Source organism: Ctenopharyngodon idella, chromosome 15, assembly GCF_019924925.1.
Source record: "Ctenopharyngodon idella isolate HZGC_01 chromosome 15, HZGC01, whole genome shotgun sequence".
Classification (NCBI taxonomy): Eukaryota; Metazoa; Chordata; class Actinopteri; order Cypriniformes; family Xenocyprididae; genus Ctenopharyngodon; species Ctenopharyngodon idella.
In genome coordinates, this window is record NC_067234.1 from 1473333 (window position 1) to 1489500 (window position 16168).

The 16168-nt window shown below is 37.4% G+C and overlaps 1 protein-coding gene across 1 annotated transcript; it reads left to right on the plus strand.

Moving 5' to 3' along the window:
* The first annotated feature begins 2219 nt into the window (after window positions 1-2219).
* On the plus strand, window positions 2220-15824 carry LOC127495304 (ras-related protein Rab-2A). Its single transcript, XM_051862043.1, has 8 exons — window positions 2220-2446; window positions 6188-6259; window positions 6990-7057; window positions 10772-10854; window positions 11011-11103; window positions 11847-11958; window positions 12848-12916; window positions 14334-15824. The coding sequence occupies exons 1-8, from the start codon at window positions 2401-2403 to the stop codon at window positions 14427-14429; spliced, it is 639 nt and encodes a 212-aa protein (XP_051718003.1). The 5' UTR covers window positions 2220-2400; the 3' UTR covers window positions 14430-15824.
* Window positions 15825-16168: the final 344 nt, after the last annotated feature.

Genomic DNA, 16168 nt, shown 5'->3' on the forward strand with positions numbered 1-16168 from the left:
TGACCTTGGACCTCAGAAAACACAGTGGACCAACACCAGCAGATGACATGGCACCCCAAACCATCACTGACTGTGGAAACTTTACACTGGACCTCAAGCAACGTGGATTGTGTGCCTCTCCTCTCTTCCTCCAGACTCTGGGACCCTGATTTCCAAAGGAAATGTAAAATTTACTTTCATCAGAGAACATAACTTTGGACCACTCAGCAGCAGTCCAGTCCTTTTTGTCTTTAGCCCAGGCGAGACGCTTCTGACGCTGTCTGTTGTTCAAGAGTGGCTTGACACAAGAAATGCAACAGCTGAAACCCATGTCTTGCATACGTCTGTGCGTAGTGGTTCTTGAAGCACTGACTCCAGCTGCAGTCCACTCTTTGTGAATCTCCCCCACATTTTTGAATGGGTTTTGTTTCACAATCCTCTCCAGGGTGCGGTTATCCCTATTGCTTGTACACTTTTTTCTATCACATCTTTTCCTTCCCTTCGCCTCTCTATTAATGTGCTTGGACACAGAGCTCTGTGAACAGCCAGCCTCTTTTGCAATGACCTTTTGTGTCTTGCCCTCCTTGTGCAAGGTGTCAATGGTCGTCTTTTGGACAACTGTCAAGTCAGCAGTCTTCCCCATGATTGTGTAGCCTACAGAACTAGACTGAGAGACCATTTAAAGGCCTTTGCAAGTGTTTTGAGTTAATTAGCTGATTAGAGTGTGGCACCAGGTGTCTTCAATATTGAACCTTTTCACAATATTCTAATTTTCTGAGATACTGAATTTGGGATTTTCCAAATATATCAGTCTGTGTGTAATGAATGAATATAATATACAAGTTTCACTTTTTGAATGGAATTAGTGAAATAAATCAACTTTTTGATGATATTCTAATTATATGACCAGCACCTGTATATAGCACATTTCACACACAATGGTAATTCAAAGTGCTTTACATGAAAAAAGGATTAAAAAAAGAATCATAAAATAATACTCAATTCCTAACTGCCTGTGATCAGTTAGTTTCGGGGCGCCCCTATCTGGAATGGAAGAATTCAAGATTTGGGTTTGTGATTTTACACTAGAGCTATACTTCCTGGCTTCTAGTGTCTTTTTACTTCTATGGGGGTGGGTTCTCCTATGTGCTGCCTGCTGGCTCTCAGCGCCCCTCACCCCTAATAGATTGTGTAGCCGTAACTTATGCGCTGTCTGCCTCTGATGGCTTCCAGCGACGTCTTCTTCACTCCTAGTGCTTAAACCCTATATACCGGTTGTTACACAGGTGTAAATTTACACCAGCCTGCGTCCTAGTGTCTTTTTCCTGAATTTTCCTGAATATTCTTGAAAAAAGTGTGCAAAAATTGTGCCTTAGTGGTATTTTTTCACTAGGACAGTACCCTTTAAATGATAAACCTATTATCTACCCCTAAAAGGTGCATATTAGTACCTTAGGGAGTAGTAAAAACCTTTAAAGATTTTTAATACAAAGTATTTTGTGCTATGACTGCAGGGGCGGAAACCTTTAACGTAGCCATGCGCACTTACTAGACATCTCATTCTATCGTCTAATGCTGAGAAGAACTGTAGCCTACAAGCCTCAGGACTGGGCTAGGAAGGTCGTAGACTCACTAGAACACAGCCTTCTAATTGAGAAGCATCCACTGATTGGAGAACACCTGCATACGTCTATCGTTTTCACTGTTGAATTAACTTTTTCACTGTTTCGCTGACATTTTGATTAAACATTACAAGGTAAAAAAAAAATATATAAAAATGAAACGTGCACAGATTAACTGTTCACAATAAGATCTATATGCATTTAGAAAATATATGCATGTTTTTCATTTTTCCTTCTATGCCAACCTGTGTACTACCTTTTAGGGGTAAATAATAGTTACCCCTTTAATTGTACTGCCCCAAAGACAAGCAATTTTTGTTCATTTATTTTCTGAGAGTGCTCAAGTGTGGTTGATTATTGGTTTTAAACGGGAGATTCGTCAGCTTTGCTGTTTTAACATTCAGGAGTTCACTCACGACCACTTTTTGAGAGATCAATGCAAGGTGTGAATCTTTAGAATGATAATTATTCTTCTGTAAAGTGTCTTGCGAACAATAAAACCCTTAGCCTACGTCTACTGATATATCTGCCCTCTCGATGAACATTGACCTGACACATAGTGGTTTAGGTGAGTGAACTTCCGGTGAAGTCCACAACCTCTTCTGTTCTGTGTGCGTGGCGAAGGCGGGACGTGTGACGTAGACCGGCTGGAGCTCGAGGTGTTTATTGTTCCTTCCCGTCGAGAGGAGAAAAGGGCTGGCTTAGCGGAGGCATATATCACACACACTTTCCCTGCGGTTTTAGCTTCAAGGAGCCATTTTAGTAAGGCCAGAGCAGGTTGATAAAGGACCGGTTGGCCATGGCGTACGCGTATCTCTTCAAATACATCATAATCGGAGACACGGGTAAGCAGCGACAGCGAGTCTGTTATTTCCGCAGTGTTGGAGTCAATGACGTGGTTCAAGCAGAGGCGCGAGGGGTGGGAGGACTGACAGCCTGTGTTTTTTTCTTTGCCTTTCTCTCCATCTACCTCATTAGCTCTTTGGCTAACTCTTATCACATACATAAAGTTAATTTCTAATCGTGTGCTTCATGTCACGGCAGCGGTGTGAGGTTATAAGGCTGCCACGGTCTTTTGTTTTCTGTTGGGTGGGGGAAGCTAGCAGGCAAGCTAAACGCTGCTTCATATCAGCTGTCTGCCTCAATAACAACAGCGGCATCCCTGATTTCTATTAGCATGACATGTAGAGCGAAAAAGCAACATGCTGTGTACGTGTCAGTACGCCTGACTCAATGTTCGCTTGCTTTATTTACATCTTTTTCTAGTCCATTTAAAGGCCACAACCTGGCTAGTTAGCCAACATCGCTAGCAGCTATTTACTCTTTATGAAAATGGCGTTGGCTCAGTCGCGTTTTATCAGAGGATAAAACATTTAATGAGCAATGACTATAAAAGAAATTCCCTTGTTTTATTACTCAAGTCCCACATTTATCGGTCAGGGTCATACAATGTGTATCTCAAGGCTGGTAACCCCGTAAATTTGTGGCCTGCTAGGGTTCTCACTAGATTTCTGTCACTGTAGGCCTTTCCCCAAGAGATACGGCAACAGCAGACAATGTATTTCTATCTTTAAACGTGTTTATCTGTCATTTACGTTAGTTACGAACAGAAGTTTTCTTTTTTTTCCTCAAAAAATTAATATTTAACCGATAAAATGAATACATTAATGCTGAGGAGGGTGCTGATGTTTAATTCAACCCAGCACTCTCTATATGATTTTGCATCCACGTAATTCCAGTGAATGTTCTGGACCTATTTATATTATTAAGTGTTATTAACTACTATGTATTAACATTAAAATTAATAATTCGATCCCATGCACTTACTGTGTACATATGTTTTCACGTTTTACTTGTATTTATAAATACCTGCATGTAGTTACTTTTTAGTTTCTAGTTATGTCTATAATTACGTTTATAGATGTAGATATATAATTACACTATAAACCTGTCCCTAAACTTACCTGTCTCCCATTTCAATAGCAGCAAAAGTGTTTTGTTAATACAACATGAGTGCAATAAGTAGGTTGTACCTAACTTTCCTTTTTTTTTTTTTTTTTGACAAGTACATAGTAGTTAAAGACACCTAATATAAAGTGGGACTAGGACCTTTTTTGTCCTCTAAATAATGCTGTGATTTATCTTTCCTACACAAATTAGCTTATAATGATAAAACTCAGTGTTTTTACATGGGTACGGTCAATTCAACTGTGCAACCAATGTTGTATTGAGGATTTTGTTGCACTGACGTACACAGCGTTAAAATAATCATAAGACATAATAAATGCATCCTGAAACTGGTGCCTTTTGTGTTGCAAATGTAACCTTCAACAAGCTTTTCATTGACAGAATAGGTAAGTTTTCTTCGTTGACTATGAAGTGTCTTTTCTGCCTCATGTAGACGTTATCCCTTTTGCAAGTGCAGAACAGCAGCTAAAGTTTTTTTTATTATTATTATGCATTCATATATGCAAAATAGTTTTTTGCCCACGTTAAGTGTTTGAGAACATATTATGATTATATCATCCCTGAGCTTGATTTACTTTTTTCATATTTCTCTCTCTCTCTCTCTCTCTCTGTGCTCAGTGTGACAGATAACATGCATGAGTTTAAATGATAGTTCAACCAAAAATGAACAATTCTGTCATTCACTCGTTCTCATGTTGATCCACACTTGTATGACCGAGTTTCCTCTGCAGGACGCAAAAGAATAACCAAACAGTTTTGGTGAACATTAACTTCCATTGTATGAGACTAAAAACCCTGAGACATTTCTCAAAATATCTTTCTGTTCCACAGAAGAAAGTCATTCAGGTTTGAAATGAGGGTGAGTAAATGATGAAAGGATTTTCATTTTTGGGTGAACGATACCTTTAATTATCTAGGCCTAATTCTAGAATAGGTTGTACCATAACATCTGATGATCAGTTTGTTGTGGAGCCAAAGCATTACAGCATCTTGCCCAACTCGACACTTCCACTTGCACAGTTGTCTACAGTGGTTTTCTACCTTTTGTATCAGGCTTGGGCTGTGCTCAAGGCAAAAGCAACCATCATATAAACTCTACAATGCCTAATGCATTTCATAAGACTCTAAACAATAGTAAAATTGTGTTTTTCAGTCTTCGTTTGGTTGTAAAAGTGATTTGTTAATGTGTGTAAACAGGCTCATGCCTCTGCTTGTTGCTCAACCCCAGTTAGTTGATGCTCATCTGAAACTCGATCTAGCTAGTCATTGCTAGGCGTTGTGAGATTGCATTTAGTCTGGTTTGTGTTCATGCTTGAGGTGTAGGTTTGCAGTGTTAAAACTGTCACAAGGTTTGGTTGATTTCTGGACAAACTATATTTGCATCTATTCATTTAGCAGACACTTTTATCTTAAGTTACCCACAAATGAAAATAAAATAAGCATAAGAGATTAGTTTAAAGAGGCGCAACTATACAAGTAGTGCTACTTTATGCTTCCCTTGAGCACTAGAACTTCTAGGCAAGTCCAGAACAGCAGAGAACATTATGATTAACCCTTCCCTGTGAGTTTGATTTCAGATGCTTACCATGACTTTACTGGCATAGATAATACTAAAGGGTTAGATTGAAGTAGTAGCATCTAGCTGTTGCCACATTATTTGTTGTCGTCACCATTATGTACAAGAGACAAAACATCACAAGTATTTTGTGAAGGCTGTTTTTTTTTTTTTTTAAGTTAGTTACTAAATTGTTCTGTAGGGTCAGTGTAGTGTTTGCTGTAGGTGAGTCTGCACATTACACATTGTAATTTCATCATTGTTAGGTTGTCTCCAAACATCTCTCTTGTGAGCGCTCTTTGAATGCGGCTCACTTGCTTAGCAACGGCTGTTGCTCATGGTAACGCCTCCTCCTAATGTCATAAGCATTTAACCTGTTTGTGTATCATGGCAGATCCTCTAATCACATTTTGGTGGATGAGTTTATTTAGTTATGCCGGTAATATAAAATGTCTTGAACTGATGATTTTTTTACTCAAATAATGTAGTTAATATCTTATAGAATCAAGTTCATATAAATTAGCAGGTGACATTTTGTTAATGAATAAACAGGTATGTAGTTTAAAGTGTAGAGAAAACCTTTTTTTTTTTTTTCTATTTTTTACGTTCACAATACACAGTGAATATTAAAAAGAAAATAGGATATGAGAAATGTCTTTGTTTTTGCTATCAATCCATCAGGTAATTGGTTTTACATGCCGTGGTCTCAAACTCATCTGCTCTAATGTAACTCATTTAAATTATTTGTCTTTTTTATTTGTCTGATATTGATCTTAGTGCATGAGTTTTTTTTTTTTTTCCCTCATTCATTTTATCAGTAGAATAATGAGATGGTCTTACAATGGCTTTAATTAAACCACTTATGTTTATGCAATTTGTTGGAAAATGAGGTGAAAAGGGGAAGCCAGTTTTAGCCTCACTACAGAAATGACCCCATCACTTTTTTAAAAAAATTTCAATTAAATCCTGAACAAATGATTTTGATGTAATGGGATACAGCAGATGTATAGGCCTGAGGCTAATTGTGGCCATTCACGCGTGACCCTCTGTGTTTGCTTTGCAGGTGTGGGGAAGTCGTGCCTATTATTACAGTTTACAGATAAGCGCTTTCAGCCAGTGCACGATCTCACTATCGGTAAGGCTCTTTTAACCCAACCACATATTCTCTCATTAATTAAAACAGCAGTAATGGGTCTCATTTTAGCACAGGAAGCAGACTGGTGCCAGTCTCCTTGGTGTTTTTTTGTAAGGAACCTTCTAATAGCACATAATAGTGAAATTTGTTTTTTGTTTGATGGAGCTGCACAAATTGAGAATCACGATTCTGAATAGACAACTAAACAAAATAACATGTAATTTACTAGAGGTTCTAAAATGTTAATTGCTGCAGACTTTTTAAAAATATATTGAAGTAATTTGAATTATTTATTTTTTTTTAAATCAATTTGAATGATTCAGTGACTCATAATAATGATACTGTGTGGTTGAAAAGACTGTTTGTGAAGCTGTTTCATATCTATACATGACAACTGCTCTCTCTGGTTCAGCGACAGATTTTAATCTTTCGCTGTGATCGTATTTGTCAAAGGTTTAATAGACATGGCCGAATCACTTTCATTTAGCAATAAGATCCCATGTGTGTGATCATTTAATGATTAATCATGTACATATATTGTTTATAGTGTTGTAGCCTCCATCCACTCCATATGAGCCCATTCCACAAAACCAAAAAAGTTTTATATCACTAATACTTTAAAATGAAAGAGTTGATCCGTAGTGTTAATGCAAATTTGAGGTGATGTGTTCACTGCCCTATGCTGTTGCATGAGTCATGAATCAAGCTCTGCCTTCATTTGTGTTGACAGGTGTTGAATTTGGAGCACGAATGATCACTATAGATGGCAAACAGATAAAACTTCAAATCTGGGATACGGTAAGATTACAGTCATCTGATTTTTCATGCATCTTATTTATGCAGATATCACAAGTTTGTTTCTCAGTGTGATCGTTTAGGTCAAATTAATGCCCTTAGTAAATATTATGAGTGTTACCATGCTTGTGAAACGAAACTGACACAGTTGAGACAGTGTTGAGGGAACATGTGTTTCCTGAGTAGGCAGATTTGGGCATACAATAATGCCAATGCAGCAATATGCCTGAGGCTGCTCATGGGAGCTCAGTTCTGCTGTCAGGTTGTTTTGGGCCAGTTAAACATAAATATCATGTGACTAATGATTCTAGAGACACAGGAAAATTGTCTTGATGATGCTTATTGGCACCAAAATAAGTCCCAAGCAGTTTAATAGTGACTATAATGTGCTTTGATGTCAAAGGCAGCAAACAGAGAGAAATAGAGGTTAATTTCACCGTTTTAGAAGCCCTTATAATTTTTTTTCCAGAATCCATAGATATTTTTTAATTGCTATCAATAGAAGAAGATGTTTGCAGCCAAATGTTGTAGTTATGACATGAACCAACAAGACATCCATTGATTCATCCTCTTTTTCTTAAGCCCTGACATGTCAACAAACCTAATGTCTTGTTCAAAATGATTGACAGGGAGAAAAGATTTCTAACTTGTGTTTCCTTGCTGTATGCCACTCTCCTGGCCTTTTGTTTGTTTGTTTGCAGTTTGCAGCACCTGTTGAATTGAAACATGTTTGATTTCATAAGATTCCGATTTCATTGAGATCTGTGGGAGATTAACGCTAGTATGTAAACAAAATTACACTGGCTGTAATGTTTATTTTAAGGTCTCTTATGTACACCAAGGCTGCATTTATTCGATCAAAAAATACAGTAAAAGCAGTAATATTGTGAAATTTTAAACTATAACTGTTTTCTGTTTTATCATATTTTAAAATGTAATTTATCCCTGTGATGGTAAAGCTCATTTTTCAGCATCATTACTCCAGTCTTCAGTGTCACATGATCCTTCAGAAATCGGTCTAATATGCCGATTTGCTGCTCAAGAAACATTATTATTTTATATTATTTTTTCTTTGAATAGAAAGTTCAGAAGAACAGCATTTTGAATTATAATAATTGTTTGGGCTGGGATGATACACCTATCTCCCGATTCGTTACTATCACGATACTTGGGTGCCGATATAGTATGAATTATTTTAAAAAAATTGTGATTCTACAAGTATTGCGATTCTTTTTGTTTGCTTTTTTTCTCTAGACCATGGGGAAAAAGTTAACTGATACACTTATGCATGATGGTGCAGGTCATATATCCATAGATATGTCCACTAGTAAGAGATGACATCATGTAATACTCACCAATACAACTCATATTGCCCTCTAAATTTCAAATATTGTTAAAGGCAAGTAAACTGTCAGTAATAAAATAAACAAATAAGCAAATTACAAACAATAGCACAAATACAATGGAACAAACAAATAAAATAAACACTGCCTTTCATGTTTTTCAAGTAAGTCTAAGAGTAATTTTCAGGTAGAGAAAATTAGTAATCAAATGTAAAATAGCACTAAATAGTCTTAACTGTATATATTAGATATATAGATTAATCCTTATTAAAGTTACGAAGGTTTAGTCAAGAGCAGTGTGTTGTTTTTTTGTTTCGTTTTTTTTTCTCTTTGTCCTCAGTTGTTTGATTAACATTAAAACTAAGACAGCAGCAGGTTTATTAGGCTGCTGTCACTTTAAGAGCTGCATGGACCAATACACTTACACATTGTTTTATTTCTCAACTGTTTATGTTCACTTCAGATATAGCAGACTTTGTTTACTAAAAGATACTCGCAGAGACTGGCATTTTTTGACGTAATTTTGTGTGACTATGTCTGTTCAAGCACAAGAAGATGTGAAAGAGCTCAATTCAGCATTCCCACGCTGTCTGAGAAGCGGCTTTCAGGCTGCACGCTTCAGATGTATGCACACACAAAACTTCTCATGCTATTGAATTGAGTTATCTTTTGCGTCTTCTTGCAATTAACATTTAAACTGGTAATGCTTAAAAACACGTGCAAATGATAAACTTTCATGATGCAGCACTGGCCCAATCAGGCAAGTGACAATTGCGTCAACTGTCCCAAGCGACAGTCGGGCTGTCCTTTTATTTCAGCAGAGGGCAGGCTCGACAATAAAAGAGATTCTGCCTCGTCTATAAGCAAGGACTAAAATAAACCAATTTAATATGAATTAATATCAGTTCTGGAATTTAAAAAATGATTTAAAAATTGTAAAAAAAATTAATAATAATAATTCCGATAATTAGCTGAATCGATTATTTTTATTTATTTATTTTTTTTGACCCCAAACCTTTGAACGTGTGTGTATATTTTCTTTCTTTTCCTTTTTTTCTGGTTATCACTGCAGTTCTTCATAGTGAAAGACCTATTCAAAATATTTCGGTGAATTGTGTAGACTTCATTCTGTGTATTTCAAAATATGCCACCCAGAATATAACTTTATTTTTATAAGCATTCCTTGTAATTGGTTGTATGTTTGTTTTATTTACAGAGCTTTTAAAACCTTGTCTCAAATGACTTTCAGTTCTTTGTCAGCATGCATAAATGTTTACAATAAAGCAGTCAATATTTTGAGATCATCATTGAGCAGACTTGTTTAATCTTTCTTGTATTGGAAATGCAGTCATGAAATGTTAATAAAATAAAATGCCTTAGCTGCGCACAAACATTTTGGCCAGCAGAGGGAGACATCATACCAATGGCCATGATGTTGTTCATAGCGTCAGTATTTGTTGTACATATCAGATGTCTTGTTTTTTTTTGTTTTTTTTTTTTCTTTTCATTTGTACACTTGTATATTCTTAGACAGTAACTAAGAGACACCAACACCAGTTTGTTTGTTTGTTTGTTTTTTATGTGTAAAGGCGTCTCTTTGCAACGTAAATGAAGTCACATTAAATGTTAAAAAGATGTTTTCCTGTTTATAGCCAGTTTGCATGGGTTAGGCTATCTTATGAAAAATCTAATGTCGGGATAATTAGGGGTAATCATGCGGTGGTTGTTTGGTGTGGGTTCGATGCGATGATGTCACCTAGATTGTGCTGTGTCTTTAAATGCACCATAAATAATTCATTTCAAGGTTATTTCAACAAGCTCTGTGATAAAACTAGAGAAGATGGGGGGAGTGTTGGATGAAGTAACAGGAGAAATCTGCATGTCTGGCCTTCCTGTAACCTTTCACTCCAGCAGATGGCAGGCATAACAGTGTCATTCATCATTTATTCACAATGGGCTCCATTAACTCTAATGTTAACAGCTGCCCCAGGGAATGGATTATTGAATTCAAATACGTGCTCCTGGCTTATTTGCCTGCTGTCAAAGGGGCTGGGTTGACCAGAGGCCACCTTATACCATGACACTCCGTTGAACGGTGGCCGTACGCTGGGGGCCGGTAGATTCGACAGGCGTCAGTGAGACTCTAGAGAAGTGTTGTGGTGTGGAGAGTCGACGGAGGGTCTGTGCATGTGAAGTCACTGTGGTCTTTTAGAGCTGGAGTTCCCAGAGCAACACCAGCCTGGAGGGATTGTGGTGAAGATGGTTTACGCACAGAGTGTAGACACAATATACCCAGTGGACATTGTTGGCACCTTACTGTTCCTTATAAACGGGCTTTTACTGATGGTGTGATCCCTGTGTCTGTGTGTTTCAGGCCGGACAGGAGTCCTTCCGTTCAATCACCAGGTCTTACTACAGAGGTGCAGCTGGGGCTCTGCTAGTTTATGACATCACAAGGTGAGACCAAACTCATACGACTGTCATATTTCTCTTCTGCTCCTCTGCTTTACTATCTTGTCTAGTCCAGTTTCAGTACTTCACTACAAAATTATTCTTATTTAATTCACTCATTTAATTTATTTTTTTATGTGTGGATGTTTGTTACATTTGCAGAAGGGACACTTTTAATCACTTGACAACTTGGTTAGAAGATGCTCGTCAACATTCCAACTCTAACATGGTCATCATGCTCATTGGAAATAAAAGGTCAGTGTACATCATTTTTATTGTTGTTGTTATTGGTAGAAATAGTCTATTTTTATTATTTATCTAGTACATATTGACATAAATATCTTTGATATATACAGTTTAATTACAGCAAATGAGATGAGAGAAATAAGAGTACATCAAATTTCTAAAATGACCATTTGGATCTAAACTCTGGTGTAAAGTGGTTTACACCACATTTAATCACTTAAAGTTTTCCATTTTCAGTATATTATCTATTGACATGACATTTGATTTAGTTCTTTTGAACCTTAAATTAATCAAATAATCCTGAAACAAAATATATCAGTTTCCACAAAAATATTAAGCCGCACAACCATTTTCAAGATTGATAATAAGAAGAAATCTTTATTGAGCACCAAATCAACATATTAGAATGATTCCTGAATGATCATGTGACACTGACGACTGGAGGAATGATGCTGAAAATTCAGCTTTGTCATCACAGGAATAATTAACATTTTAAAATATTAAATATATAATATCAAATAATTAAAATGTACATAAATAAAAATATTTGAATAGAAAACGGTTACTTCAAATTGTAGTAATATTTTACAGTATTACTGTTTATACTGTATTTTTGATCAAATTAATGCAGCCTCGGTGAGCATAAGAGATTTCTTTAAAAAAAAAAAAACATTAAAATCTTACTGACCCCATACTTTTGAACTGTAGTTTATTTCAGTCTAGAATAATCTGATTTTGTTTCCTCGTGCCAGTGATTTGGAGTCACGGAGAGAGGTGAAGAAAGAGGAAGGAGAGGCCTTTGCCAGAGAACATGGACTGATCTTCATGGAGACTTCTGCAAAGACTGCATCAAACGTAGAAGAGGTAAAACAGCTCTTGTGTGGCTCAGAGGTCTTCAGTGCCTGTGTCGTGATTTATGCCTGGGTTTTTGTGTGAAAACATGTGCACATACATGCATATAGATAACACCCTAGGGACACACAGACTGGGGAGAAAAACATTCGGATCTCTGCGATGGAAGCCAAGAAGCTAAAGCAGGGCTTAGAGCTGGCTTTAAAAGAGTGGGGATGTTAAATTGTGGAAGTCCCTCCCCCATCCTCCCACCCGAAGTCGCCTCAATGATTAATTTGTCTCATTAGTGTCGTGTGAATTCTTCTGACCCTTCCCCCACCCCTTTATGACGTTTCAATCTCCTATTTAAGGTTCATGCATATTCATAGATTCCCTGCCCCACACACATCCATCCGCGGATACAAGCGCACACATCTGTGGCACTCGCTCAGCCATCTATTTCTCTCTCGGTGGTAATTGAGCCACAGAGGACTGATTGCTCTGGAGAGCTGAGAGGCAGTTGCACCAAAAAGCAAAGCAGCTCTGTTAATTAGGCTACAAAGTGCCAGTGGCAGGTTTTAACACTTTAAAGGTGAGCCGTGCACACGGCCGTATTTATTTTCTTTGGGTGACCAATGTGTGCTCAACTCCAGTAATAATAGACACCATTACTTTCAGCCAGATGGGGGCACCAGCCTTCAACTGTAAAGACCTTGACGGTTTGAACATTTCAAGTTAATCCTATCTGTTTTATCTGACTAATTTATTTCTGAATTATATTGATTCCAGTATGTAGTATTGGCTATGTTTTGCATTGGTTGCATTTAATTGTGTATTGAGTTCTGGATGAATTTATCATCTAAACCAGTTAAAGGATGGTATTTTAATCACATGGATAAAATATGGTTTCTTTTTGTTTCAGGCATTTATCAATACGGCCAAGGAGATTTATGAAAAGATCCAGGAGGGAGTCTTTGATATAAACAATGAGGTAACCCATATGACAAGGAAGCGCATTCATTGTTTGTTTGCTTTTATAACTTAAAAAAAGTAATTGGGTCAAGAGGACTTCCTGTAGCATTACACTGAAATTTAAACTAAATTTACAGTCCTTTTCCAGGGAGGTGAAATGTGTAATTTGTCTAAAATACTTGCTACTTTTTCCTACTTAATATACAGAGACAGTGTTAAGTAAGAGATCCATAAAATGAATCCCCCTAAAAGTAAACATTGTGGCTCTGTGACCACTTTGGGGCGATCCAAACTATAGTGCTTTTATTTTTTTCTTTCCTAATTTAATTCAGTTTAGTGAAATTTTAAATGGTGTACTTCACCTTTTAATTTTAGTGGAAGCTCCTGCTAATATGACAGACACTTTGTCATTGTTTTCCATCAGTAAATGGGTTTAATAAAAGGGTAAAGTCATATACTAGAGTCTCACATTGGATGGTTGATGCACTTTGTACTGTGATGTTTTCCCACAGTAGCCACATTGTTGTCCTCAAATCTATGCAAATTCAGATGTAAAAGCCAATGGAGCATAGCAGATATTATTGTACTGGTTTGCACGTGATACAGGCATTGTAACAGCCCATAAAATGTTTAGGAATGTAATGGTGGTGTATACTTGTACGATGACAAACGCATATACAGCTAAAGTTAGAAGAAGGAGCAAGGTGACGACGAACACAGATCTTCTCCAGGGAAAGTTCCACAAAAGCCCTCCGGCCCTTCTGTTTCTCTCTACTGGCTGGTAGCCAACACACAAATTCCTCACATCTTGTAAGTTTACAACCGGTTGGATGGAGGTGAGCCCACTGCAGCTTTTTTTATTGAAGTAGTAGGAAGAGTTTTCTTTAAAAAAAAGAAAAGGAAAAAAAGTAAAGGCACAGCGTCCAAACCGCATCAGCTGATAGAGATTCTGGCCAGGAACCTCAAGGCTCACATGTGAGCTCACCCCAGATCACTATAAATCAGATTTGGCGCAATGAGGAGTTTCCTGAGAGCATTACAAAAGCACAGCTTCGCTACGGCATGTCTGTTTTGAACACAAGCCCGCTTAAGGGAAAAGTTGGCGTGGTGGATGCCTTTGTGTGATGAATGAAAGTGCCACCAGCTTGGGTGTGTGTGTGTTTTTAAAGCTCTGGCAGGTTTCCCTACGTCTCTGTGTTACCGCTGGAATAACACTCCAGAGGTTCTCCCGCCTCAGTGCTGACAAAAGCGGCCCACTAATTCAGGCCTGCAGGGGCTGGTATTTTCTACTTAATACAGCGTTATGTGACGGTACAAAATCACCATCATTTCACATGGATTCTTTTCACTTTTGGAAGCAGAGGTTCAAATTGTGTGGTCTCTTGTCATCTGAAATGGAAATGAGTGTTTAAATGTTTTTATTTGTGTGTGTGCAGGCTAACGGCATTAAAATTGGACCCCAGCATGCTGCCACCAACTCCACGATGGGCGGCAGTCAGGGAGGACAGCAAGCCGGAGGGGGCTGTTGCTGAGCACTACCCTTTACCCTCCAGTCTCCTCCACGTCCCCCTCCGCCCCTTACGTTTCTACTGGACTGGTCGGGCTCACTAACATTTTCTTAACCTCCCACAGCCCAGACCCCGGATTCAAATCATATATTAGATGGCTGTCCAAAACAAAACAAAAAAAAAATATTTATAAAGTCCAGGTCCTCTTCAAACCTCCTGACAACTCCTGAAGCCTGTTTGGGCTACAGAAGACATTATATGGTTACTAGTAAGGAAAAAGGCAGGAGCTTTGGAGTTATTATGGTAAATATATTCATGTTTGTTTCTCAGCAAATTGTTTTTTTGTTTGTTTTTGTTTTGTTTTTGCCCATTTGACTTCAAGCTGAACTGTATTAAACACTACAAAGTCATCTATAGTATTTTAATCAGTTTATGTGGGTGAATTCAATGAAAACTGTGGTGAACCCTGAAGTCAAAATAAAAGGAACGTAGAGCTGGTCTAAAAAAAAAAAAAGGAACAGCTGTTATCAAAGTGAAGAAGTTAAAAGAAGAAAAAAAGCAGGACTGTTTTAAATCTGTATTTATCATTCACATTCTGTATATATAGTTATCATTTCTTGCTTTGGTGTACGTTGACCGAGCTAGAATTCTGTACTGAATTTGCTTAAATTCTATACTGTATGAATAGAGCTTGAAACTGCAACAGTATTGCGATATTTCCAAAACCGCTTTGACACCATTTTAAGGTAATCTTTTACTTCATTTATTTTAGTTTGGTCCTGCCATCTGCCTTGACCCCTCGTATACGTGCACCCGATCCTCCTCTCTGTATAGAAACTCTGGCTCTATATACCTATTTTAATGCCAAATTTGTGTTTACCTGTGTTCTAAAATCATGGCTCCAGATATGGATCACCTCCAGAACTAGATCTGCTGTTTGCCTTAAAAGATTTTGGGACTTCGAAACAATAACATATTCATGTTACACAGGATCATTTCAGTCATTACGTGCAATCGTATATTGCATATGATAACGCTAGACTCACTTATCCATTAGACAGACACTCACGCATACATGCCTGTACTTATATATCCATACAAGTCGTCACATATGCATGCATTTGTATGCATATAAATATATCTATTGTTTTTCCTTTCTTCAAAATTAATTTTCTCCAATGCAGTCCGCTGTGTAAAGTCAGTGCAGATCCACATTAATTTAGGTGTCTGAGTGATTGTGTAAAGACTTGCTTTCTCTTGGCACTATGTTGTTAATAGATATACGGTGAACATCTTGTCTGTTGTGAAAGGGGTGTGATAAAGCCAAACCTGGAGTAACTTTGTGACCCTCAACTTTATTTGCTGTGTTCTCAAAATGAAATGCTATCACGAAAAATATAATAAAACCTTCTAAACTCAGTTTGTTTGTGTGTAGTTTTTATACAACGGGACTGGCTTTGTGTTTGTTTGCATACGAATAAAGCGTATGTTTATGATAAAAAAGAATAAGTATATTTAGCTATTTTCTTGCCATAAATGTTTATCTTTTAGTTTAGAAAATGAGTTAAAGTGAAATAATTAGATAATACATGAACCACAACGTATGTGAGGAATGCACCAACCCGAATGTTTATGCAGGCATATAGAACTGACGTATAGAGGCAGACCTGAACATCCGGGGTACCGACGCCAACAGGGATTGGTTGTTTTACGAGTCAGGTAAATTCCGCTTATATATGTATAGCTTGGTTGCGTATAATTAT

Bases quoted from the DNA above. Each gene is read 5' to 3' on its own strand.
- LOC127495304 (XM_051862043.1), top strand. From the start codon at position 2,401: ATGGCGTACGCGTATCTCTTCAAATACATCATAATCGGAGACACGG. The intron at 10,855-11,010 runs GTGAGACCAAAC...TTACATTTGCAG, and splicing joins CTAGTTTATGACATCACAAG to AAGGGACACTTTTAATCACT. The intron at 11,104-11,846 runs GTCAGTGTACAT...TCCTCGTGCCAG, and splicing joins ATGCTCATTGGAAATAAAAG to TGATTTGGAGTCACGGAGAG.